Here is a 27,899-nt window from a genome sequence, read left to right as displayed (position 1 = left end):
AGTCCCGCTTTGGAACCAGCAGAAAATCACTAAAAAGCAGAAACCCACACTGTGGGAAAGACTCCACACTTCTGACTGATGTTCACGTCCACTTTATTCTTCACAGTAAGATTGGAACAGAACACAGAGAACCAAAAAGAACAGAGGAACAGTTCTAATGTTTACTAGAAAACATGAATCACAAGAACACCAGACACAAACATGATTCTGGTTCTTTATCCGCCTCTTCCTTCATGTGTTTTTAGGAAAATCTTTTCCTCACTAAATGGTAGGGATGTGGTTCTACTAAGACTGTGGATCGTTCCTTAGGTGGCGATCCGATTCAATTCATGAATCTAGCTCAACGGCTCACAGATTGAACCATGATTCTTGCTTTTTAATAGAATATGTTTGTACAGTTACTATAGGTATGTATTTTTACTGGATGTATGAAAGTTTAAATTAAAATCAACATTCTGGTTACGTACGGCAGTGACATAACAAAACAAACATAAACATAATTGTTGTCACGTTGCACGGTGGTGCAGTGGTTAGCGCTCTTGCCTCAAAGCAAGAGGCCCCCTCGGTTAAAGTCCTGATTGGAGGATCTGAAAACAGTAGAGTTTGCATGTTCTCCCTTTGCATGTGTGGGTTTCCTCTGGGGACTCCAGCTTCCATCCCAAACATGCTTCATAGATCGATTGGTTGGTCTAAATTGTCCCTAGATGTGAATGTGAGAGTGCATGGGCCCTGTGACAGACTGGATGCAGGATGTCCCCTGCCTTCATGACCCCAAAAGGGAACAAACAGCTTAGAAGAGGATTCACATGAAAATGTTCTCCACAGTTTTTCCATCCTAAATGTTCTGCAACACTTTATGTTTTAAAACATTGCATATTGAAGCCGCTTTTCTGAGCTGCAGAATTTGCTGATTCATGGTGATTCCATTAGTTAGTGGATTTAAAAGAAAATCTGTTTTCACTCAATGGTCACTAGCTCACATGCCTTGACAAATTAAAAACTGAAGTCCCTTCTTTTAGTCTAAAACAATAATGAAATTATGACAAATGAAATCATAAAGATGTTTACAAAACATTTCTCATAATAATGTACACACTTTGACAACATAAACATTGTCTTAGTAGAAACTATAACAATGGTCAACTAAATAGGTTTTGTCTAAAATAATAAAAAGCAATGGCAGGACAAAATGTAGTTAATGCCTCCTTTGAACTGAATTACTACATCAATGCTCTGTGTCATTGAGGCCACCAGATTGGGGGGGTGCACATGTAATGAAAGCTCAGGCTGATTTAACAGCTGACTTCAAGTCATCTTTATCATTAGACCTGGTGTTTCATCTTCCTCTTCGTAACAGATCATAGATTTTATTTATTGGATTCAGCTCAGGGAACTTTACTGGTTGATCAAACAGTAACATCATAGTCACTGAAAAAGATTTAGGCAATTTTGGCAATGTGGGATGGTGCCGAGTACAATCAGTCCACCAGTCTGACTGAGATAATTTACCCCTCCAATACCAAAGCAGTCGCTGGCAGGAAGGACACAACACACTTTGTAACCCTTGTGCTATCTTATATGACCCCATCCTTACATTGACGTGTTCTCCCTACCATGACAAAGGTGGATAAAGGTGGAAAGATTTCATGTAATCCATGGACACCAGTGAGGTTCACAAATCATTGAAGAAAAAAGGTTCAGAGCACTGTCTAGTGGGTCTAGATGACCCAACTCCCAACGTTAACATGCCTAGGATAGCACAAGGGTTAAACATGATCACTAAATGTTTTTGACGTAAACATTTGTTAGAATGTCCTTTTTTTCTAGACAAAGAACGTTGTTTTATTTAAACCTATACAACAAATTCACTAAATTAAACTAAGGCTTGAAATATTCCAACAGTTTTCCTTTTTAGTATAAAAAGGATAAAGTTCTTTCTTTTAAAAACCAAAAAAAAAAAACGACCAAATGGCATTTACACAATATTTTCCCATATACTGTACAAGTTTTCTGCTCTAAGTTTTTCTGTTTTTGAAGTTGAGATTTTTCTCTAAATCCTTTATATTTTCTTTTCGTTGCAAAAGAAAAGCTTCTCACCTGTGTGTTTTCTAATGTATTTTACTAAATTACATTTATGACTGAGCCATTTATCAGTCATAAAAACTATCTCTCACCTGTATGAGTTTTCATGTGTGTTTTTAGAAGAGGTATTCGACTAAAACTGGCATCACATTTATTGCATGGGAAAGGCTTTTCTCCTGTGTGAGTTCTCATGTGTGATTTGAGATTAGATATTTGATTAAAACTTATTTTACATTCTTTACAAGTAAAAGGCTTCTCTCCTGTGTGAGTTCTCATGTGTGTTTTGAGACTAAATCTGTGACTAAAACCTTTATCACATTCTTTACAAGAAAAAGGCTTTTCTCCTGTGTGAGTTCTCATGTGTGATTTGAGACTAGATATACGACTAAAACTTGTATCACATTCTTTACAAGTAAAAGGCTTTTCTCCTGTGTGAGTTCTCATGTGTCTTTTGAGTTTTGATTTTTCACTAAAACTTTTATCACATTCTTTACAAGTAAAAGGTTTTTCTCCTGTGTGAGTTCTCATGTGTACTTTGAGATGAGATGTATTACCAAAATATTTTTTACATTCTTGACAAGAAAAAGGCTTTTCTCCTGTGTGAATTCTCATGTGTGCTTTAAGACTAGATATTTGACTAAAACTTCTTTTACATTCTTTACAAGTAAAAGGTTTTTCTCCTGTGTGAGTTCTCATGTGTACTTTGAGATGAGATGTATTACCAAAATATTTTTTACATTCTTGACAAGAAAAAGGCTTTTCTCCTGTGTGAATTCTCATGTGTGCTTTAAGACTAGATATTTGACTAAAACTTCTTTTACATTCTTTACAAGAAAAAGGCTTTTCTCCTGTGTGAGTTCTCATGTGTATTTTGAGATTAGATGAATCACTAAAACTTGTATCACATTCTTCACAAGAAAAAGGCTTTTCTCCTGTGTGAGTTCTCATGTGTGATTTGAGACTAGATATACGACTAAAACTTGTATCACATTCTTTACAAGTAAAAGGCTTTTCTCCTGTGTGAGTTCTCATGTGTGAGTTGAGACTAGATATTTGACTAAAACTTTTTTTACATTCTTTACAAGAAAAAGGCTTTTCTCCTGTATGAGTTCTCATGTGTATTTTGAGATGAGATATACGACTAAAACTTTTTTTACATTCTTTACAAGTAAAACGTTTTTTTCCTGTGTGCATTCTCATGTGTGTTTTCAGACTAGACATTTGACTAAAACTTGAATCACATTCTTTACACGTAAAGGGCTTTTCACCTGTATGAGTTGTCCTGTGTTTTTTGAGATTAGATTTATAACTAAAACTTTTTTCACAGTTTTTACAAGAAAATGTTTTCTTTCCTGTATGAGTTTTCATGTGAAATTTCAACTGAGACCAGCAACTAAAATTTTTACCACATTTTTTACATGCACAATATATTTCATCAGACCCAGTTTGGACATGACCTCTGTCCCTCCTCTTCCTCTGATCTCTGTTCTGTGGGTCTGTCTTTTCATCTGTAGTTGATGTTGATTCTGTCTCTTCATCAGTAGTTGATGTTGATTCTTCATGTCGGTTTCCTTCTTCATCCTGACTATCAGTTACATTAAAGCTCTGCGGATTGTTTAGATCTACTTCAACGTTCTCATCTTCCTCAAAAGTAGGAATCTCCATCAAGGTATCAGTCTCCTGCTTCAGATAAATCTGATCTTCATCCTGACTGATGCAGAGTTCCCCTGGTTCCTCTTTAATCTGTGATGGTTCTGGTTCCTCTTTAATCTGTTGAAGTTGTTGCTCTCCTTGTTCCTCTTCAGTTTGTGGAGGATCTGGTTCCTCATGATCCACTCTGAAGTTCTTCTGCTGATTTTTTATATCTGCTTCACTTTTCTCATCTTCCTCATAAGTAGGAAACTCCATCAAGGTATAAGTCTCCTGCTTCAGATCAAGCTGATCTTCATCCTGACTGATGAAGACATTCCCTAGTTCCTCTTTAATCTGTGGAGGTTCTGGTTCCTCCTGTACCTCTTTAATCAGTGAAGGATCTGGTTCCTTCTGTTGCTCTTCACTTTGAGAAGGTTCTGGTACCTTCTGTTGCATTCTTAAGTTTCTCTGCTGGTTGCAGAGATCTTCCTCTTCAGTCATCCAATGATGGGGGAGAACTGTAGGAATACAAACACAAGAGAAGGCCCTTTTATACTTTTAAACGAGTTTGTGTATTTACAAACACCAATAAAAGTCGAAATATGCTCAGTCAGGAACCTTAGAGTTTAAATCTTTAAATATAAAATATGAAAAACTGTTCTTTCCAGGGGCGCTGGATGGGCTGCCCATCTGCACCTGGGGCTGGGATCACTCCTTCCCTGGCTCTGGGACGGGGCAACCCTCTTGGGGGCCCGCGGTTGCTCTGGGTGACATCCACCAGGTCTGCGGGGTCTGGGCGGGGGCTTTGTTGGACCTGTCCTGTGGGGGGGCTGTCTGGAGGAGGGGGGGGGGGGTCTACCAGCTGTCCCCAGCTTACACTCGTCTTTATATAATCCCTTATTAGGGTGATGGGGGGGGGGAGTGTGTGTTCAGCCTGCGTTGCACCTTGGGGGGAGGATCTACTTGGCAGTGGTCCCCCTCCCGTGGTTGCCGTATGGAATTGCCCCCCCCTTCTCTCAGTTTTATGTGCACCGTAGACATGTAGGGCCCTTAGTAAGGGGGGGTGCTTGGACATCACTGACAGCAAGTAGCAGATGTCCTTTAGGTCCTACCTGCCAATTTTAACTGCACTGTAGACATTTAGGGCCCTTGGTGGGGAGGGTGATGGGACATCACTGTGAGTAAATGTGGACGAGCTTGGTCGGGCCATGTTTACAACATGTTTACAACACCCCTCGTGTGGACCCCTTCTACTCCTGGATGTCTTCCTCCTGAGCGGGGGCGGCTGACCCCTCGCCTTGCTCCTTCATGGACCAACCGTGGGCCAGGTGGGTGGTTGCATGGAGCACGGGGCGGGTCTCCCTTGGGGGGCCCTGGCTCGTACCTGGTGTTCGGGCGGTAGGATGACCAGAACTCTTGGGGTGATGATGACGTGCTCGTCTGGGGCTGTGGGCACTCTTCTGGGGCGGGGCCCTGCGTTGGGCCCTCGCTGCGTGGCGGGGGGCTGCTCTCCTGGTTGAGCTGGAGCTGCACTCTCTGTCTCCCCCCCATGCCTCCCTGCTCTCTGGCTTTGGGGGCCCCGTGGGCTGTGGTGTCAAATTAGCGGCTAAAGTCGAGAACCAAAACCCACAATTTGCAACCAAAAGCCATTCCCCAAAGCACAATCCTATTTCTCAGCTGCCAATTTGTTTTCTCGTCATTCTGAAATCCTGTTTTTGAGTTGCAGTTTTATTTTGAAATTATCTTTTTGAGTTGCGCTTTTATTTTTTGCGGTTTTGATTCTAAAACCTGTCGACACGCTCGGCGCCTCCGGGGGTGTGGCCCCTGGGCTGGGTGGGCATGGCCCCCTTGCTGGGGGGGGGGGGACAGCTGTTTGACCACCGGGGGACAGTCTATCAGCTGTCCCCAACTTACCCCCTTCCTCATATCCTCATATAACCTCATAATAGGGTGAGGGGGTGGGGGGCTTAGCCTGCGATGAGCCTTGGGGGGGGGGGGGGTTTACTAGGCAGTGGCCCCCCTCCTATGGTTGCCGTATGGAGTGGGCCCCCCCTCTTTCGGTTTTATTTGCACCTTAGACATGTAGGGCCCTTGGTAGGGGGGGTGCTTGGACATCACTGGCCACAGAAGAATGCAAACTTTATGTTGCCCAAGTTCTACTGTTCCAGTGATTACAGGACTCTTATCTAAAGTCTTGTACCAAGGAGTTAAACGAATAATCATCCATGTAGGTGCTGTCGATATCAGAAAAGAACAGTCCGAACGTTTGAAAAAGGACTTCATGAAGTTATTTGAAGAGATTGACAAAGTAGAGGTTGAAGCATTCATCAGTGGACCTCTTCCTAACATCGATGGGGTGTCACTCAAGTTCAGCAGTCTGTTTCAGCTGAACAATTGGCTCTCCAGAGAGTGTGCTTCCAGAGGATTGCATTACATTAAGAACTTCAATACATTCTGGAAGCGAAAGGACCTATTCATGGGAAGAGGCCCACACCTGAACAGAGGTGGAGCAAGAGAGTTAGTGAAGAACCTCCTCCACGCTCTGGGGCATAGAGGCCAAGGCCCTGAAAAAGCAGTAAGGAAGGACCGAGCCAGTGTCCCAGGAACCACAGCACAACGGCAACAACAACTACCTCCACCACCACCGGTCAAAGACTTGGATCCGGCAGCACCAGCACCACAACCACCTCCATCTAAAGACTCAGCTCCACCAGCATTACAGCAACCATCTCCATCTAAGGACTCACCTGCACCAGCACCACAACAACTACCGCCAGCTAAGGACCCAGCTGCAGAACCACAACAACAACCACCAGATTTGGCCCCAGAAATTCCACCATCTGACCAGCTGTGGGCGCCCCCTGCTACATCTACTCCCAGTGAAGAATCACTTTCCTTTTCGTCCCCCCCACTTTCACCCATGGCCCTACCTAGCCATTTTGATAGCCTCATTAAGTCAGGAATTAAGATGGCTCCCCTAACACCTGTGAGCCTCACACCACACAGGAGCTCTCCTACCCCTCCAGCGCCCCCTCCTTATCCTTCACCCAAAGTCCCTCCAACAAGGCCTTCATCCAAACCCCCTCCAACACGCCCCCTCCGTCGTTCACCCAAATCCCGTCCAGCTCCCACTCCTCCCGGTCCATCACCCAAACTACCCTCAACTCGACCTCTCCTGCGCGCCTCTAGAGGTGCTATTCCCTGGAGCTAGGATGAAACGGGCCCCCAGTGTCCTAGGAAAGGTTATGTCAGACTGGGGCCCTGTGATGAACAGCTTCCTTCTGGTGCTATACCTGTAGTTGCACCACGTAGAATGCAAAAAAGGGCAGTTAGATTGTCCAATCAAAGAAATCTAGTTCACATCCCTTGCAAGAAGGTTTTGACCAGTCCCAAGGAAACTAAGCTCAAACTTGCTGCACTCAATGTCAGATCTTTATGCAACAAATCATTTTTAATCAATGATCTTATCTCTTCTTTTAATCTTGATTTTATGTTATTAACTGAAACATGGCTTGACAAAAACACAGGAAACATAGTTCTAGTCGAATCAACTCCCCCCAACTACAAACATGAATCGGAAATACGAGAAAATAAAAAGGGTGGAGGCGTTTCTGCACTGTTTAGAGATAATATTGCAACCCGCAGACTATAATTTGGTGTGTTTTCATCATTTGAGTATGTGTCCTTTAAGATTGAGCTAAAACAAACTCCTCCCTTACTCTGCATAGTTATGTACAAACCTCCTCAGCACAGCCAAAGTTTTATTGATGATTTCACTGAAATGCTCTCAGTTGTGTGCACAGACTTTGATGGTCTAGTCATTACAGGTGATTTTAATGTTCATGTTGATAATGTCAATGACAGAAATGCAAAAGAGCTCAATGCTGTCCTTGAAACCTTTGGTCTAATTCAGCATGTGAGTTGCCCCACCCACAGCAGAGGGCACACTCTGGACCTGCTCATCACAAGGGGGGTTATTATTTACAATGTCAGTGTGGTTGATGTCGCCCTCTCTGATCATTTCTGTGTATTCTTTGACCTGTCTGTTGCTCCCAAACCACCGCCTGGCCCTGCAGTTGTCCAGGGGAGACAAATAAATGAGAGCACTAGGGCACAGTTTGTAGAAATGATAAACCCTGAAAATGTCTCTGGTGCCAATGTTGATGAAACGCTGAATTCTGTTACTTCTAGCATCTTGAATGTTCTGGATGCCATTGCCCCTATGAAAGTTAAATTGAGAAAACATAGACAGAAAGCTCCCTGGAGGAATGATGATCTAGTCAGGGCACAGAAACAACAGTGCCGCAGAGCCGAGCGAAAGTGGCGCAAGTCAAAACTCCAGGTTCATTATGGAATATATAAGGCGGAGTTGTACGCTTACAACCAGATCTTATGCAGAACAAGGGAAAGGTACTTCTCTGAAATAATTGGAAGTTGCAGCAGCAACTCTCGTATCCTGTTCACAACAGTTAACAGATTAACTAGCCCTCCAACCCAGCTACCAATAGAACTGGTTTGTACACCCAAATGTAATGAGTTTGCTGTATTTTTCAATGACAAGGTTCAGGGCATTAAAAAAGCCATCAACTCCACAACACATAACTATCCAACGGCCACCTACTCACTCTAAGCTGACTCACTTTGTACCTGTCACTGACCAAATTGTCCAAGAGACCATCACCCGTCTGAGCTCGTCTACATGCTGCCTTGATGTGTTACCCACTAGATTTCTAAAGTCTGTCTTGAACAGTGTGTTGCCATCAATTACTCAAATAGTTAACATGTCTCTTCAATCTGGAATATTTCCAGAGGCCTTAAAAACTGCAGTCATTAAACCCTTCCTGAAAAAGAGCGGTCTTGATCCCACTGTACTGAATAATTACAGACCTATCTCTAATCTGCCATTTTTAGGAAAAGTCCTTGAAAAAGTTGTCTACCAACAGCTCACTGACTTTCTCTTATTAAACAATTCGTTTGATGTTTTCCAGTCAGGTTTTAGACCCCATCATAGCACAGAAACTGCTCTTATCAAGGTAACCAATGACATCCGCCTGAACACTGATGATGGAAAAGTCTCTGTCTTAATCCTGCTAGACCTGAGCGCTGCCTTTGATACTGTTGATCATGGGATCCTTTTGCACAGACTCCAAGACTGGGTTGGCATCTCTGGATCTGCCCTAAGTTGGCTCAAGTCTTATCTGGAAGACAGGAAATATTTTGTTGAAATTGGGAGTTGTGTCTCAGACTACATGGGCTTGAATTGTGGTGTGCCCCAGGGATCGATCCTGGGACCCCTTCTGTTCAACCTCTACATGCTGCCACTAGGGCAGTTAATACGCAGTAATAACATTTCTTATCACAACTATGCAGATGATACTCAGATCTATGTGTCACTGACAACAGGTGAATATGGGCCAGTGGATTCACTCAACCACTGCCTCCAACAGATCAGCGCGTGGATACAGAACAACTTTCTCCAGCTAAACTCAGACAAGACCGAAGTTATTGTTTTTGGCCCACAGAAACAAAGAGAAATTGTCAGCATTTACCTTCATTCTCTGTCTCTTAAACCCTCAAATCAAGTCAGAAATCTAGGGGTAATCATGGACTCTGACCTGAACTTTAACAGCCATATCAAGTCAGTAACATCAGCGGCATTTTACCACCTGAAAAACATTGCCAAAATCAAAAACATAATCTCAAAGCGAGACCTGGAGATACTTATCCATGCATTTGTCTCCAGTAGGTTAGACTACTGTAACGGCCTGCTCACCGGCCTCTCCAAACGAGCTGTAAAACAGCTTCAGTACATCCAGAATGCTGCTGCTCGAGTCCTGACCAAAACCAGGAAGTATGATCACATTAGTCCATTAGCCAGGTCTTTGCACTGGCTCCCTGTACCTCAAAGAATAGACTTCAAAGCAGCTCTGCTTGTGTACAAGTCTCTCCATGGCCACGCACCAAAGTACATCTCTGACATGTTAGTGCCATATGAACCATCTCGTACTCTGAGGACCTCAGGGGCCGGCCTCCTGTTGATACCCAGAGTCAGAACTAAACAAGGGGAATCAGCGTTTCAATATTCTGCAGCTAAAATCTGGAACAGCCTCCCTGAAGGCGTAAGACAGGCCTCTTCTGTGTTCATGTTCAAATCTAGACTTAAAACATTTCTGTTTAGCCGTGTATATGACTGAAAGGTCCTATCTGCACTTTTCTTTCCTTCCTTTCTTTTAAATCTTTTTTTTTCTTTCTTTTCTTTTAAAGTAAATTTTATGTTGATTATTTCTATGATGTATTGTGATTTTAATGCATTTTTCTGTTTTGTGAAGCACCTTGAATTACTTTGTGTACGAATTGTGCTATACAAATAAACTTGCCTTGCCTTGCCTTGCCACTGCCAGCAAGCAGCGGATGTCCTCCTAGCACCCTACCCGCCAATTTTAACTGCACCTTAGACATTTAGGGCCCCTTGGTGGGGAGGGTGAGGGGACGTCACTGTGAGTAATCAGGAGATGTCCCCTTAGTGCCCTACCCGCCAATTTTAACTGCAACCCCCCTTAGTACACACCCCCCTCCCCCCTCAATATATACATCCCAACATAAACACACACACATTCACACACACACCCTCTCAAACACACATACACGCACACACATTTTGCAAGGAAGGTGGGACCTAGGACCATCTGTCCCCTGCCTCTTCCCTGGTGGGGGGTACGGGCCCCTTTGCAACAGCGGCCGTGTCCCCGGGGTGCCGGCTTCCTGGGCCCGGCGGTGCTCTCTCCGCGCGGTGGGGGGGTTCACATTACATCTGAGCCGGGGGTGTTTGTGTCCCTGGGGGGTGGGTTCTGGTCCTTGCTCCTGAGTGCTGGGCCCCGCCAAATTTCCAACTGTGGCCGAGCCTGGTCGGGCCATATTTACAACACCCCTTGTGGGCCCTCTTTTTTCCCCGGGGTTCCCCCCTCCTGGGCGGGGGCCCCTGCCTCGCTCCTCCCTGGACCAGCCGTGGGCCGGGCGGATGGCTGCCTGGAGTGCGGAGCGGGTCTCCCTTGGGGGGTCCTGGCTCGTACCTGGGGTTGGGGCGGGGGGATGCCCGGAACTCCTGGGTGGTGGTGGGGTGCTCGTCTGGGGCTGTGGGCGTCCTTCTCCGGTGGGGCCCTGCGTTGGGTTCTCCCGGCGCGGTGGGGGGGCTGCTCTTTTGGTTGGGCTGGGGCGGCGCTCTCTTTCCCTCCGTGCCTCCCTGCTCTCTGGCTCTGGGGGCCTTGCGGCGGCCCTGCTGGCCCTGGCCTGGGTGGCGGGCTTGGTTGCCCGGGCGGCGGTTGTTCCCTGCCGGTTCCCGTGTGGCGTTGGGGGGATTCCGGCTGCCGCTGCGGTGGGGGTCTTGGGGTGGGGATGGCTGGGCACTCTCCCTCCTTCTTTTCACGTTCCACCATCCATTTTAGAAGAACATAAACACTCAACCTGAGGACTGGTGTTAGCTCACCTTTGCACTAACAGTTTGCATGATTGAATGACTGAAATATTTCACACTAGTTGGTTTTAAGGCATAAGTATGCGTGTGAACACTATCTGTTTTGTGTACATGTCGACAGGTGGACATTTTTGCAGCTAGCAGGTGTGTTTATAAGACTTGAGTGTGTGTGTGGACAGGCTCCGCACTTTTTTTTTTTTTTTTACTACATTTGAACCTTACCATAATGATTAACAACCAGTAAACTTGTTGCTTTATGCTGCTTCATGGTCTTATCCCCCTTCCCCTCCTATTATCACCCCCTACCCCCCCTCTCTCTAACGTCCCTCTCTCTTCTTCCCCTCTTTCCTTTTCCGTCCGGTCCAACACCATAGATTTTCAGACATGATTGAAATTAATAAAGTTTGGCCTCAATTACAAAAGGGGTTTATTCAGACATACCTTTGGTTTGTCTGAAGATTAATAACCCCTCTTGTTAAAGTAAAATATGTCCAACACAAGAGGCCCTCAGCTCTCATCTGTCTGCCCAGCTGTTGGACAGGACAAGTTAAAGAAAAAAAAAAATAAATAAATAAAACCTGTCGACACGTAAAAACAGCGACATGTCAGTCAAGGGGAGGGGAGGCGGGACATCCCTGATATCCAGAAGCTCATTGGCTGCCGAATAACACCGAGTCTTACGTCAACAGACCAGTTTAGAATGTGCCGGTAAGTTTTTTATGTTTTTCATATCTTTTACTATATTAAATGATCAAACTTGTACTTTATTTAACCAGAGGACACCAGCCAGATGAGGAGCTCCACCAGTAGCTGCTAGTGAAAAAAGATGTTAGAAAGTTAGATATTGCATGACAAACTACCACCATTGTTCTCCTGTGTTAGCATGCTAGCTAGCTCAATGCTAGCAGGGTTTCCAGCTCTTTCCATGACTTTTATGGATTAAACAAAGTCGAGTTTTTACCACAGTGTCAGTATCAGTCATGTAAACCTGGGAATAATTGCCCGTGAATTGTCACTAGGGTTATTCAAATATGTTATAACCTATAAGGTTTCTCAATATTTTTCAGGGTTTACAGACAGAGGGAATTAACAGAGCAATAATATTGCTGTGCCATATTTACAAAATGTATGCGTTTGCACTATGCAGACCGGCAGAATTCTGGTATGAGTGAATCAGAGCAGAGTAAATTGTAGCAGACCAGCAAAACGTGCTTTATTCCCCTTAAAATTATTCCAGTATTAGACATCAATAGAATTATTAGTTTCTTTTTAATTAGGTGGTGATTTTAAAATTCAAGAAAATTCATTCAATGTCTGTTGTTTTCTATAAGGACCGTTGTTATGCATGCCATAACAAAAAAGGCAGCAATTATGAGGCAGCTACGACGTGGATGTCTACAACTTCTTGGAGGTAAAGAAAACAATTTTAATCTTAATTTTTCTCTTCTTTTTTGGGTTAATTAACTTTGATGTCTTTGTTTCTTTCCAGATGCAGGCCTTAAAGACGTCCCTGGTGTGATGCAAAGGCTGTCTGGCTGGTTCACAGACATCTCCTGTTAACTGAAAGAGAAGCATTTAAAATAGTTGACCATTTTGACCATGATTGCATTGACAGCATGCCCAGGCACACTGTCTGCTTCCCATTTCTCAGTGCCTGCACGAAAACAGTGACTTTTCCACCTCAAGTCTTTTGAGGAGTTTTAAAAACATTTATTTTAATTTCTCGGAATTGTGGTTCAGAATTTCACAGAATCTAATACACTTGACTCTGTGTTTCAAAGATATTTGCAAAACCATCAATCAGTCCTCTGTACAAAACACATTTAATGGTCAAACATTGAAAAATGTAGCATTACAAAATACCAGTGGTGATTATTAGCCATTTCTTTTCTTAAGGGGGGCAGTATTTTGTAAGGCAGATGAGATCTGTTCACATTGTTAGTTTTTGTTACATCCTGCTGAGATGACATGCATAGATCAGTACATAAATGTTAATGTCTTGGCCATGGTTTTCCGATGTCCCACAAGGGTTGAACAGGTCTGAGAGGAGAGAAGACAAGCCACAGAGGGAACAACAACTCCAACAGTTTCCTGCTCTGCCTGGTTTAAGTTAGTCGTCCAATGTCCACAGCATCCTGCACACAAAGAAAAATGTATTTAAGACAGTTAAAATGAGAATATATATATACACACACACACCTTAAATGATACTCAGTAACTGCATATTGTGAGAGTTAACTTCCTGTGTTAACCTGCAATCTTTAAAGTTGAGAATAAAATGGTTTGGGAATACAGTTCAGAATCAGAAAAACTTTATTGATCCCACACGTGGGAAATTTGTTCTGGTACCTCAAATAAATAATGTGTTTCTGAATCATAATTTTACTTTTATTATTTGAAATGGGGATGAACTTGATCCCAAACTAGGAAAGGTGTCACTTTCTTACAGCAATATGTTGATTTGTTCAATCAATCTGTAATCCCTAAAGATATATTGAGAAACCTTTTAAATTATACATGAATATACTTCTTGAAATTTTTTTTTGATTAATCCTAGTGACAATTCACGGGCAATTATTCCCAGGTTTACATGACCGATCCTGACACTGTGGTAAAAAAATCGACTTTGTTTAATCCATAAAAGTCATGAAAAGAGCTGGAAACCCCGCTAGCATTGAGCTAGCTAGCATGCTAACACGGGAGAACAATGGTGATAGTTTGTCATGCAACATCTAACTTTTTAACATCTTTTTTCACTAGCAGCTACTGGTGGAGCTCCTCATCTGACTGTGCTGGCGTCCTCTGGTTAAATAAAGTACAAGTTTGATCATTAGTATAGTAAAAGATTTGTAAAACATGAAAAACTTACCGGCACATTCTAAACCTGAAACCCTCTAAAATCTGTCAAACAAAACAGAAGACAGTCTTCCTTTCTACGTCGCAGTTCATCTTTACCGGTTTAGCTCGTTCTTTTAGAGCGATTATGCTGCGTTTTTAAACAGCACCCTGTTCTGTGTCCTGATTGGCTGGAGACCCTGTCACCCAATCTCCTCAGTCCGTGCCGTGTCTCCTGTACAGAAATGCAGAGCTCTTCAGATCTACAGAAATCTTTGATCCATCAGATCCTTTTTTTCATTCTAAGATCCTGGACTTAATTTTCATGAAAGTTTGAGATTTCAAACAAGAGAAAAGGATGAAAATGTTAATGTCTGTCTGAGAAAAGGGTATGTAGTGTAGAAAATGTATGTTTTAATATCTTATTCTTTATTATATTGCAGTTTTGTCTTTAGTGTAAAGTGAACTCATTTTGAACTCATCAGGACTTATTTTCCAGTGACTTTCACTTGTGCTTTGTAGTTGCAGCAGCAACTAGGACTTCTTAGTGCAAATCTAGGAGTTTCCAGAGACGCAATAAATATGTCATGGACTACATTTCTACAATCTGGGTTGAACATCTTATCCTTGGGAAAGTGTTCAGATTCGTGTTCTCATGTGGAGGATGAAGCTGACCTCTGATCTCGTTCCGGTGATGGAGTATTTGTTTGGCTGGTTTGATTTATTTTGGACCAGATGAGAACTCCTTTTGATCATGGATTGTGTGCGCCGGTGGAATGCCCCCACCCCTGGAAAGGCGGAGCGGATCCGGAGTTGGCAACCTTCAGCTATTGGCCGGTGGAAGCACGAGGGATACCGGCTGACGAATCAGAACGACCAGGGGCGGAGGATCAGCGACCATGATCTTTCCGGAAGGCGGAGATTCAAACACATCTTAAAAAGATTGTTTTCAAACTTTTCCATTGTTCTTAGGAAAATCTACGAGTAATTCGCATGTAACTTGTGCGTTAGTAGATCTTTACTTGAGAATCCAGATATATCTGCATTAATGTTTAATCTGTGCTCTAGAACTATTGTCAGGGAAATAAACTTCGTGTATTTTTAATCCGGTTGAATCCTTGTTTGCTTTACCACTCTCGACTATCGAACACGCATGTACGGAAAGAACTGAAAAGCGGAAGATTTCTTTCCTACAGTAGGCAGTGAGGAGTTTTACTGCCATAAACTTCTGTAATCAGACTTCTTGGATTTCAGCGATCATGGTTATTTTTAGAACAAAACTCTTGCAATAAACGAGCAAACTCTGTACTGGTGAAAAGGTAACGCAGATATATGCGTAGCTGCAGCAGAACATGTAGAAATTTTCTTTTTCATAATTACTGGATGAGGAACAGACGCACAGGACACAGCGCAGCTGCGCAAATCGTGAGAAGTGACGCAGCCCTGAAAGTCTCAGCGGAATTATGACGGGAGAGAATTGACTATCAGAAAACAAGTCAAGGGAGACCGAAGATCCAAAAAGTCATGCTGCTGATGCCCAAAATGGATGAACCCACGAGGTGCCAACAGTTCTCACATACAGCCGCCTTGATGGCAGTGATGCCAAGCTGCTGTTGGAAAAGTTTCATCAACCGGGAGGTGAAGTTAGTTCGCTGGTCTGTCAGAATTTCATCAGGTATTCCTACCCTGGAGAAAAAATGAATTAACGCACTCATGACTGCAGGAGCTGTAATGGTGTGAAGGGGAAAAGCTTCTAGGAACCGTGTAGCAGAATCACAAACCACCAGGATGTACTCGTGACTAGGGATGGGTATCGTTAAAGTTTTAACGGTACTACTACTTTTATTGATACTGCTTATCGATCCGGCATTTTAACGGTACTCTTATCGATACTTTGTGAGGATGAAAAATAAACAAATAAATAACAAATTAAGAGCATAAACGGTTTTATTTCCTCATTATGCAACAGCATTGTTTTTGCACAAAACATTTTACTTTATACATGACAGTGTTCCAATAAAAACATGGAATGCACGTTGATGTGCTAGACCAGAGTCGGCAACCTGAACCTCTCCAAGAGCCATTTGGATCAGTTTCCCACTGAGATGAAAGCACAGGGAGCAGCTACACTAGGGGTGTTAGAAAGTTAGAAAAAGGTTTTTGCCTATATATAGTGATAGTTAATTTGGCCATACTTGTATTGATTAAAAATGCTGTCATGATATTTATTTAATTATCTGTATTCTTTATGAGAGTGATGTTTCCTTTGATCTTTTGTCCATTTTCCACAACATTGAATAGACTTTTCTGTCTGTCAAACACACAGAGTTAAGATGAGTGATATGATGGAAACAAATTCACTTTCATGCAGACTACTTTGTCTTTATTGTCTTTAAATCCAGTAAACCCAATACATTATATTAATTTTATGGATGACAACTGTGAAGAAACTGGATTTTCTAGAAAGGACTGTATTGTATCAGTTCGTAACCCCGTCAGTTTCTTGCATACAGAAATAATGAATAATGACTCAGAGGCAAAACTTAGCTTTTGTGGAGGTTTTACTTCGCACAAACACGAAGGGGACAGACAGATGAACATGGTGCATTCAAAGTCCGAACCAACGAGCTCAGGGATGGGCTTGGTATAAAAACCCTGCATTTGCATATTTAGAAGATCGTCCGATGGACCTCGTGTGAAAATCACGCCCACAGGTTAGTGCTGGAGAGAAGCTCCAAGGCTAAAGTGAAGATAAGTCTGAGGCCTGCTCAGCAGATCACACATGCACAGAAAAGAGGGAGGATGAGAAGGAACTGTTAGAACAATAGTTTGGCTGTGCTTTCTTCAAATGTAATATAATTTTGAGATGAAAATACATGCTCAGTGAATTAAGTTTAAACCATTAGTGTAATAAAAGTTAAAGGCAGTTTAAAGGCAGCCCCGCCTCTCTCCCGCATCGTATGGTCATTGTAGCAGCAAGGTGACAGGATGGTGGGGGCGCCCTGATGCAAATTTAATTCATTTTACGCGGAAATGGGTGGCGTTCACAGATGCAGACACGCCCCCTCCGTGTGCTTATGCTGCTTTCTTCCTTCTACCTGCTCGGTACCACCTGACGGTGTTGAAGGCACCACGACACTCTGAGGACGTGGTAGTTATTTTACAAAAACACAGAGAGCCGCCGCATTTTGGACCGTTACCTCTTTCTGCCATCCTATGACTTTGGTAGCATTCCTGTGTGTTGACTGACTTGGCGAGTTAAATATGGCAGATAAGGTTTATATCTTGTGGGACACAAAAAAGCGACTTCTCCAGTACCGATAGCAGAACCGTTGAGGTCAGATCTTAACGATACTTCAGTCTTGAAGAATGTTGCCCCGGGGCTCCCTCAATACACGGGCACGGTACCCATCCCTACTCGTGACCACTGCTGTTCTTAGGTAAAGGTCCAACAATGTCCATGGCTATTCTCCTGAACGGTGTGGAAATGATGATCAGTAATGCTCTATCTGACTTATGTGTGATGGCAGTTTTCTGCCAAGTAGGACATGTTGCACAGTACGTCTGAATATCAGTGTACATAGAAAAAACGTGAACTAACACAAAGATATGTTTTGTGATGACCCAGGTGACCCGCCCATGCGAGTGTGTGTGCTAAGTGCATGATGAGTGGCCTGCAGTTGGTTGGAAAAACTAACCGTAGGTGTTCACCTTTAGCTGCACACAGAACATCATCAACAACAATAAACGGCACATTTCCCAAACATTTGTCACTTTCCGTTGTCACTTTGGCGAACAAAGGTTTTAAAGTTTGGTCTTCATTTTGTAAAGCTAAAATGTCAGCTGGTATTTCAAACATTTCTGCGGTGGTTGGGGTCTCAGGATCCGGCAACTCAATTTGTTTTTCAAACCGTTTCTGGACTTTTTTGGCATTTCTTTGCTCCCATCAAAGAAACTGTCATCCATGTGTGGCAGACTTTGCATAGCAGCTTTAGCCCGAGCTCTAGTAAACACACTAACAGCTAGCTCAGCTTAGCTTTAGCTGTTTCAGTAGCCTCATTTAATAAGTCCCCCAACATAAGTAAATCACACCCCAAAATCAAATTAACAAGGCAGGTTGTCTACCACCCCAGCAGTCAAAAGGCATGATTGTTCATTTATGGTCACAGTTACATCCGCTTTTGTGTAAAAATGTTTGTCACCATGTACACACAACATTTGTTTGCCTGCCATAATCAAGTCCACCAAAAGGGATTAAACTCCGTTTGACCAAAGAAAGAAAACTGCCAGTGTCCAGCATAACAGTAACCTGCTGTCCATTCACAGTCACAGATTTGTCTTTGTCCGTGTGAACAGGCCCTGATCCTGCGACAGTCTGGGTGCATAGCAAGCACCTGTGAATTTAGTCTTGCGAATTGGCCATACAGAGGCTTTGTGACCAATCTGCTGGCAATAGTAACACACAAGGTCCTTACCAACTGCTCCCTGGTCAGTTGCTGGGTTGGTACCTTATAGGGTTGGGAGATGTCCCCTTAATTGGCAGTTGACAATGTTTGCAGTCAACCATCGGGTTGGACGATGATATCGTCGGGGGAGGGGGGGGGGGTATTTTTTGTTATTATATAAATATTATTCATTATTTTACTTTATTACTTTATTTATTTTATTTCCCAAATAATGACTCATCCACGATGATCCAGTCTAAACTGACGCAGTGTGTAAGCTTCGAAGCAGAAAGGCCGCTCAGTCCTTAGAAACCGTTCAAACAATCACGTGGATTTGTGTTTCCAGTCATGTCCCGACCAAAAATCCTTATCAAGATATTTCGCACATGTAACCGCGTCTTAAGGTGTCGACTCGCAGCGCGGCGGGGGCGTGGCATCACGATGGTGTCTCCCCATCGTGATGCCAGTCACCCATCACGATGGACGATGGTATCGTCCCTAGTACCTTGCGTTGGCTGATTGAAGTCTCTCCTTGCAGGTCTTGATGGAGCAGTTTGAATGGGATAACGCTGATCCCCACCCGACAGCCTTGTAGATGCCCCTCATCGAGCATTAACGTACTGCAGCGCAAGCCGGGCAGCAGTGAGCCCATCCTCTGGTTCGTGCTCCTTTACCCACGTCCTCATGTCAGCTAGAAGCACACGCAGAAGCTGCTCCCAATCACCCCGATCTGGTCCTTCGTGTGTTTCTCTGGGCGGAACCAGCGACGGTAGAGGCCCTTCAGTCGGTGGTACGTCTGAGTTGGATTCTCCCCAGATGGCACCACAACGGACCGGAACTGCTGGCGATAAGTCTCTGGCAAGATGTCACATTTCTCCATGAGTGCGTGTTTCAGGTCTTTGTAGATGTGGGCTTGCTGCTCGTCAATTGCCGTGTAGGCCTCCAACGCCTTTCCGAACAGCAGTGACACCAGGCGACACAAAATCAACACAAAATCCTCCGGCGTCCGTGTCGCGCACTCAAGAACACACGCAGCTTGTAATGGAAATGAATACAATGGAAATGAATAATTAGAACGCAGTAAAGTTGTCGTATTTCCTCGCGAGACGGAAACTTCTGGTTTAGAATGAGGATGTGTGTTTCTGAAAGCGTGCGCCTGTGTGTGGGTGTGTGTGTGTGTGTGAGTAAAGGGAGTCACGTGCAACAGAGGCAGTGAGAGCGCGTGCCGACGAGAGACAGCGACAGGTGTGGTGGGAGAGAGAAGCAGACAACAGTCTGAAAGAAAGAAGGAATGTCTGAACACAGGACTAGCAGAAAAACTAAATTATCAGCAAAAATGAATGTTTTTAATCTGTTTATTATAGTTCCAATCACGCCCCATATGCAAAACCTAAAAAATAAAAAAGTGCGCGGTGATGCGGTTATCGTCACAGCCTTAATGGTACCTCCATAAAAGACTCAGAACTAACTCGCATGTGAAACATGCCATTTGGAGAAGACACCCCCCTAGGATAACTGAAGCAGTATGCTCATGAGGAGTGGGCCAAAATACCTGTGGACAGGTGCAGAAGGCTCATTGACAAAGACAGAAACCATTTCATTGCAGTGATTGGCTCAAAAAGGTTGTGCAACAAAATATGAAATTATGGTCCCATCATTTTTGTCCAGCCCTATTTCATTAGTTTTTTTTTTTATATAATTCTGTTAATCAACAATGCAAAAGTAATGGCTGATTTTGAAGATTACATTTTCAATACATTTTAATTTATTGTTACTTTTGAACGTTTCAAGTCATTTCAGTGAGCATTGAGGACTTTCTTTAACTGAGGGGTACCAACAATTTTGTCTACCACTGTAATTTCGTCAAACATGAAAACGTCCGAGTGGCCACTCGAAAACGTAAAAAAAAAAAGGTGCCCTGGAAATAGCCCACCACAAAGCCCCCACAAACCAGCCATAAACCCCCAAACCAACCAGAGAGAGAGAACTATAAAACATCTGTTAGATGAAAAGACGAGGCTGTGAACAAAGCTGACACATTCACAAGGGATTCTGATGTTAGTTCCCTGAAGGTTAGGGCTGGACTCTCTGGGGAACACAGAGCGGGGTGGCCGTTCACACTCCAGCTGGCACCAATGGAGGAAGGGTGGAGCAAAACCAGACAGCTGAGCATGCGGTGGAGACGACACGAGGATCGGCGTTTCCGCACCAGCGAATCAAAATGAGAAAATGAGCCAAAGATGCTGCATAAAAAATGACAAGTAAAACGTCCATAGATGAGAGACAGGTGCAACGAAAAAGAAAAAATACAATTTGATTTAATTTGAAATGCTTTATTTCAAGCAATCAAATAGAAATAATACACAAAAAACAATACAATCATCAGTTATAGATTCATACAATAACTAATTAAACTTAGGATAATTAGACATAGTAATAAATATTGATTTAAAGGGAGTGGAAGGAAGCGAACTTATATAATCCCACCGTGTTCTACCGTAACCATTTTTTACATGATTTATCATTATCCGGTTCCTAGCTTTTATCAGACAGGATTAAGCAGGGCTCGACATAGCCATTTGTCCACTGGCCCGGTCCAGCTCTCTCGAGCAGTACGGACCACAAGACTTTACTTTACACTTGTCCGCTCGGGCCACTAAAATATGTAACGGGTAATCTATTTTTCACCTTTTTCAATAAAGTACATTTTGCGAAAACGTGTATCAGGGGTGGTCATTACGTCTATCGCGATCGACCGGTCAATCTTCAAGGACATGAGTGTAGATCGTGGGCCAGAAAAGATAATAAATAAATAAATAAATAAAAAGTACTTCTTAAAAATCCACCACCCAATCAAAATCCTCACTGAGAAGTACGGGACTTGTTTGACATGTAGATTGGCTAATCGGACATTCTCTGATACATACGTCACTGCAGACGAGAGTTTAAAAACACTGAGCGCAAACTCTCGGCCCGGCCCGTCAAGTTCCTGGCAGAAGACCACTCCGGACAACCGGAGTGTTTAATGAATTTTTCGTATTCCCTCACAAGACAGAAACTTCGGTTTTAGAATGAGGATGTGTGCCTCTCAAAGCGCGCGCCTGTGTGTCTGTAAAGGGAGCCGCGTCTCACGTGCAGCGCAGAGCGCACGCCGACAACACAGAGTGACAGGCACGGTGAGAGAGAAGGAGAGATTAGTCTGAAGGAAAGAAGGAAAGTCTGAACACAAGACTAGCAGAAAAAGGAAATTATCAGCAAAGATGCTTCCACTTTCGGCTTCTCCCATCAGGGGTCGCCACAGCGAACGAGTCGCATGGTAAATTTGGCAATGTTTTACGCCGGATGCCCTTCCTGACGCAACCTTCTCAAACCGGGCTTGGAACCGGCAGAGGTAGAGAAGGGAACAGGGAGCAGCCCGGAGTCGAACCCGGGTTTCACGGACGGAAGGCGCCGCAAACCAGCACGAGCTAAACTGGCTCAGCAAAGATGAATGTGTTTAATGTGTTTATTATAGTTCCTATCACGTACCATATGCTGAACTTTCAAAAAAAAAAAAAAAAAAACGAAAGAAAAAAGTGCGGTGATGCGGTCATCACCGCGGTGATAAGGTCATGATGAGGTTATCGTCACAGCCCTCCTTGCTGCGTCCGCCTGCAGCGTCCGTCACTTGGATACCAGTTAGTCATTGTTTGATCGCTACATGGAGTGGTGTCAGTGTACATCTCACATACAGTGCATGGAATACACGGAGAATGTTGAGAGATCAGGTTTATTATTTAGAAGAGTTCTGCATGGTAATCATGTTCAGAAAAGAAAACACAGGGAGCCGCATCACCCTCTGCAATCGTAGGGGTTAAGGGTGAGTAAAAGCCCCTCCCCCACCTCTACCTGCTTTGCCTCTCTACCTGTTCACGTCCTGCAGCTGAGAGTTGTTTTCCCCTACTCCCCTTCAGTGTATTCTACACAGAGAGCGCAAAACACGGTCATCATAGCAGCAGGTGGACACCATAGTCGGAGCGCCACCGCAGATTTCAGCAGTTAGACGTGGAAATCCAGAAACCATAAATATTTACTTCTAATATACGGAAATATTTATACTTTACTCATTTTGTTATTAGTGTCTTTTGAAACATGGATGGATGGATGGATGGATGGATGGATAGATGGATAGATAGAAAAGAAACAGCAGTTTCAGTACACACGTACACGTACGCACACACGCACACACACCGAGCTAGCACTGGTTTTCAGCACCCACATAGTATATACACCCGCCCGGACAGTATGTTAATGTAGAACCGCCACTAAGTGACAGACGGTCACCAAACAGAAGGAAAGCATGAAGCTCAAAGGGCTTCTCTGTTTCTTTGATGAAGGTCACATACCTATGCGGTGAAGTTGAAGCTGCGGGTTCCAGCTGCTGCTATCCAGCAGTCTGCGCTGACGACAGAGCTCCTCCTCGTTCTGGACGATGGTTCCTTCAGCAGCAGAAAGTTGTTCTCTGACAGAACCTTCCTGAGGTTCTGAAGACATGGTTCCTGCTCCGATCTTCAGCTCCAACTCCCACAAACACCGCCGTCCTCTTCACTGCAGCTCCGATCGATCATCTGCTAGTCTCACAATCACAGCAATCCACGTTGTCTTTCCGTTCAACACTTCTTCACTCATTTACGACACTTTGGAAAATGCTGAGAGTTCCCACACGAACCACGTATCGTCCTTTCTATCCAAAAACCTCACAAACGTCCCAACAAAACACCACAGTCCTCTCAACACAAGCTAACGCTGTTAGCCTGCTAACAAGCTAACGCTGCTAGCCTGCTAACAAGCTATGGCTTCTTGCCTGCTAACAAGCTAAAGCTGCTAGCGCCTCGTGGTGTTTACTTCCGGGTCACGTGCAGAAACTTTATTTAAAAAGAAACGTGTAAACTGCTTAACTTAACCTCAATATGGTTTAAAAAAAACTTCCAATATTTTAAACCGCTTTAATTCAGGAAATAAAAGAAAAAAAGATAAAGTCAAAATAGAAAAAAAAAGTATCATGGAAATTTAATGCGAACTGCATAACTTCAGGTTATGTGAATGAAAAGGAAAATAAAGGCTGCAGTGGTCCTCTACACCCAAACGTGTCTCTGAGCTCCTTATTTAATATATGAAACTCCGCTTTACCGACACCAAACCCTGGAAAGCCGGTTCCACAGACAGTAATCTAATTTTGAGTCATCAAAAGGTTCAGAATCTCTTTGTTATAAACCTATAATCCGGAAAAAAAAGCTTCACAAAAGATTCACATATTTCATCTTCAAGCTAGGCTCCGATAAACGAACAACTTCAGTGTTTTCTCCTTGTTAATCTACAACTTTTTTCTCGTAAATTTATATATATTTAATTCCTAAAATTTCAAGATAAAATCTCGTAATTTTAGTTATTTATTTTTTTTGGTGGCCCTAAAACTCCGTCATACAAAGACAATCAATAATTATGAAATTCTTATTATAGTAAAAAAACATAGAGAAATTTACTTAATTTAATTAGACTAACAAATTTATGAAGTATATAACTGAGATGTAACATAATAAAAGAAAAGGCAAAAAAAATTAAAGATCTTTGGAATGGAAACATTTTTCACCGACAATCTGCAAAGATTTTAATGCTGTTTCTTGTTTCTGTGTCTTCTTCAAAGATTTTTTCAATAAAAAACTGTTAATGATTTAAATAAATTCACAGATTTTTTCAGTTTAAGACAAAAAAAAACTTAACGTTTTTATTTACAGTACAGACCAAAAGTTTGGACACACCTTCTCATTCAAAGAGTTTTCTTTATTTTCATGACTATGAAAATTGTAGATTCACACTGAAGGCATCAAAACTATGAATGAACACATGTGGAATTCTATACATAACAAAAAAGTGTGAAACAACTGAGAATATGTCATATTGTAGGTTCTTCATAGTCCCCACCTTTTGTTTTGATTACTGCTTTGCACACTTTTGGCATTCTCTGGATGAGCTTCAAAAATGTTGAGAAATGCAGAAATGTGTGCTGCAGATGCCATGTTTGCCACTAGAGGGCAGCACAGCAGCTTCAGTCTTTGTCATTGTTGCTGTGTGAGCCTGAAGGAGCTTCAAAGTGAGCTGCAGCTTGGTTCAGACAAACCTCCACATTCACACACAGATGTGATCCTGAAGAAGTCTGAACAGAACATTTCAGGAGAACTCTTCAGTCCAGAACATGAGCCTGCATTGTTCCTGAAACTGGGATCAGAGTTCTGCTCTCTGCTCCAACAGAACCACCTTCATGAGCTCCTGGTTTCTTCTGGATCCTCCAACATTCAGACGCTCTCTGACTGAGTTCATGTCTGCACAGAAACCTTCAGGATTCTCTTCTTCCACACGTCTTTCACTCTGAAACTCTCTTCTGAATGTGGATCATCTCAGTCAGACGTTCAGCAGCATCAGAGCCGTGCATGTGCTCCTCCTCATGAGTCCTGAAGCTGCACCGTCAGCTGCAGAAAAACTCTGCAGAGATTCACAGAGAGAGGATGGAGGCTGCTGCAGACTGGGGGCGGAGCCTGGAGATGACTGCTGAAGGTCAGAGGGCGGAGCTTCATCAGGATGAAGGTGCTGCTTGGATTCTGCTTTGATGTCCGTCTGTTCTCAGTCCCTTCATGGCTGCTGCTCAGAGCTGTTTCTGGATGTTTCTGGAGAATTCATGTCTTTACTGATCCAAATGTGGGATTTCTGTTTTTCTTTGGACTTTTCTTTATTTCAGGCTTTTAGCTTTTGGAACTTTCTTTGTTTCTATGCTTTAACTTCCAAACGGGTTTATCTAAGACAATCTGATTGTTTTTCATTTGACTTTCTAGGAACTTTCTGTTTCATCTTTGAGGATTTGGACTTTTGAAAGACTTTTAGCTGCAGTTTCATCCTTTGAACCAGATGGATCTGAATCTAGAGTCAAAGATTCTAAGGAAATCATGGATTCACAGACATTTGATTGAATTTCTGTCTGGATCAGAAACCAACAGCAGACATTTCAAGCCGTCATCTGTTCCTAATGTTCATTCCCCGCCATCATTGAAAGCTTTTGGAATAGTCCCTAAAGCCAGCGATCAGGCCGCTTTGGAGCATGAACTCATCACTCGGTGTCACGGTGGCAGAGAGATGACAGATCCCAAATCTGAGGCTGAAATGATCACGTCCTACCAGCTCCACTCTGGATTTGGGACCAAAAACCTTTGAAGATGTTGGAGCATTGTTGGAGAATAGACTGACAACATTTGTTTGGAAGAAAGATTGACCTTTGACCCCTCCCTCATGTGTTCCACATCCAGCTGCAGACACACCACTACAGCTCACATTCCACTTCTGATCCAGCAGTTAGAACCAGAGCCTGCATTTGCAGCAGGTTCCAACCCACTGACCACTGATCCACACAGGGGGACGTCCTAAGGGGCGGAGTCAGCCACTGGAGAGAGCAAAAAGGAGAAATGGGGGTCACTCTGGGCCTCTCTGTGTCTGGACCTTCAGAGGGACAGTGGTTTGGTCCAGAACACGGATGCTAAACTAGCTCTCTGGAAACTTGAACTTGTTGAATGGGAAACTTCCTGAAATCTTCTTCATCTGTTGACTTGTTCTTTCTTCATCTGAATGAGCTCAGTCCTCTCCCAAATCCAACTCCATCTATCTTCAGTGCTTTGGACTGAGTTGGAGCAGAACTAGAGCTTTCTCCAGATGTCCTAGTACTTTTAGATCAGTGTCTTCCAATATTTGGAGCCCAGGTTCACTTCTTTCCCTGACAAAAATCCCAAAAGGCCTACCAGCCACCAAATAGTCAGAAACCAGAGAAACTTGGTGGTCTGCATTGATGAGAAACCAGTCCCTCCAGGATGACACATGGCTTTTTGGAATCATTTCACACACAAACAAACGGGAAGTTGTGCTTGTTTTTCTGAGAAAATGCAATCAAATGTGTGATAATGGTCAATGTAAATGTTTAGATAAAGGCTGTAGGGGATTCAGGGATTGTGGAGCGGTTGTTGTTCCCTTCTGGGTTAAAGTGCAGTTTTGTGTAACCTCCCAAAGAGGAGAAACCCAAAAAAGAAAGGAAAAGCAAAGAGACAGGTGGAAGCCATCATGAGATTCCTTTCAAACAGGAAGTTCTTTGTCATTTCATGCACTAGTTTCATTTAGCTCTAGTTGTTGAACATTCTAGAAACTCCTAAAAACATTTTCTGTCCACTTTGAAACCATCTGGGGCTGACTTGGCCTTGCTCGCTGGGATACGGCCAACATCCAGAAATCTACCAACAGACATTTTTAGCTCTAGTTGTTGAACATTCTATGTTTTGAAGAGGCAGGCTCTTCTAAAAGAAACTAGCAGGAGCCCCAGCGCTGGTCTTTGCTTGGATTTGTTTTAGACTTGTTCAGAGTCAAATGCATGTTTTAAGGGGAGGAGGATTATTTTGTTGTTGCTGTTTTTGTTCCTATTCTTACAATCCACTATATGTCCCGTGTTGAATTCTACTGTTAAAATGTGGGAAACAAATGTTTATCAAATCCAAATCAATCCAAAAGCCTGGAGACTGGATGGCCGTGGTCCTCCCTTTGACCTGGACACTGGTCGCCATGGTTACCTGCACACTCACCAAGCTGGAACTCAGAAGAAGAAAAAGAGACCAAAATGATTGATAAAGCAGGTTTTCCAGGGAAATCCCACAAAGTGCTTTCCAAGATAGAACTAAGAATATCCAGCATGCATTTGGAAAAACTCATTAGCTTCTGGTGGAAAATGATGAGTCATTGTAAAAGCATTCTATGAATGCTCAGAAAACTTCCTCTAAGGTTGTGGTTGTTTGGAGAAGTCCTCCTCTTCAAAGAAGTTCTCCTGACCATCTTCAAAGCCACTTTCTGCCTTTTCAAACGCTACTGTTCAACAAAAACTTGGTTTCTGCCACAAAACCAACCTTAGACACTGAAACAGAATGAATCCAATGCAGAAATGTGTTGACACCTTTAATTCAAAGCTTCAATCAGTTTGAATCTCATGAAGAACATTTCAAAAATCCACATTTGGATCAGGCGTCTTCATCAGAGCACAACTCATGTTTCCAGGACTGTGACTCACCAATAGATCCTCATTTCCTTTACACAATCTGTTTCCATCATTTGGATTTTTCATCAAAACTTGAGTTAGAAAAGAATTGTTGCCCCAAAATGTCCAGTTTGAGTAGTCTACAGTTTGTTGTGTTTGGTTGCTAGGTAACAGGGTCTTTAATGTCTATGATGTCATGGTGGCTTTCAGAGTTGAACTCCTGAATATGACGGTAAACATTTGGATTGAACAAAAATGGGATTGAAGCTCATGCTAAATCCTGATCTCAATGCTGAAAAAACCTCCTCCTAGATTCTGGTTGTTTGGAGAAGTCCTCCTC

The 27,899-nt window shown here is 43.1% G+C and overlaps 1 protein-coding gene and 1 long non-coding RNA gene across 4 annotated transcripts in view; both read right to left on the bottom strand.

The window, feature by feature from the left end:
• LOC144988226 (uncharacterized) overlaps positions 1-27,899 on the bottom strand; it is a 237,683-nt gene that overhangs the window by 169,852 nt on the left and 39,932 nt on the right. The gene's annotated exons all lie outside the window — the stretch shown is intronic.
• LOC144987036 (uncharacterized) lies at positions 77-23,623 on the bottom strand. Of its 3 annotated transcripts, XR_013650895.1 has the most exons (4): positions 22,851-22,983; positions 14,141-14,255; positions 11,764-13,320; positions 4,654-5,502 (listed from the first exon to the last, which is right to left on the bottom strand). XR_013650895.1 is itself a non-coding variant. In XM_078935892.1 (2 exons), exons 1-2 carry the CDS (start codon positions 22,996-22,998, stop codon positions 2,164-2,166), a joined length of 2,217 nt encoding a protein of 738 aa, XP_078792018.1. In that variant the 5' UTR covers positions 22,999-23,623; the 3' UTR covers positions 77-2,163. The 3 variants fall into 3 exon arrangements, 1 of the variants encoding a protein (XP_078792018.1); XR_013650893.1 differs by lacking the exon at positions 14,141-14,255 and having other exon boundaries at positions 22,851-22,990; XM_078935892.1 differs by lacking the exons at positions 4,654-5,502; positions 11,764-13,320; positions 14,141-14,255 and adding an exon at positions 77-4,232 and having other exon boundaries at positions 22,851-23,623.

Source organism: Oryzias latipes, chromosome 2 (assembly GCF_053564925.1).
Source record: "Oryzias latipes strain Hd-rR chromosome 2, Olatipes_Hd-rR_3.1".
Classification (NCBI taxonomy): domain Eukaryota; kingdom Metazoa; phylum Chordata; class Actinopteri; order Beloniformes; family Adrianichthyidae; genus Oryzias; species Oryzias latipes.
The sequence above is the reverse complement of the archived record's forward strand: the minus strand, read 5'-3'. Positions and strand labels throughout refer to the sequence as shown.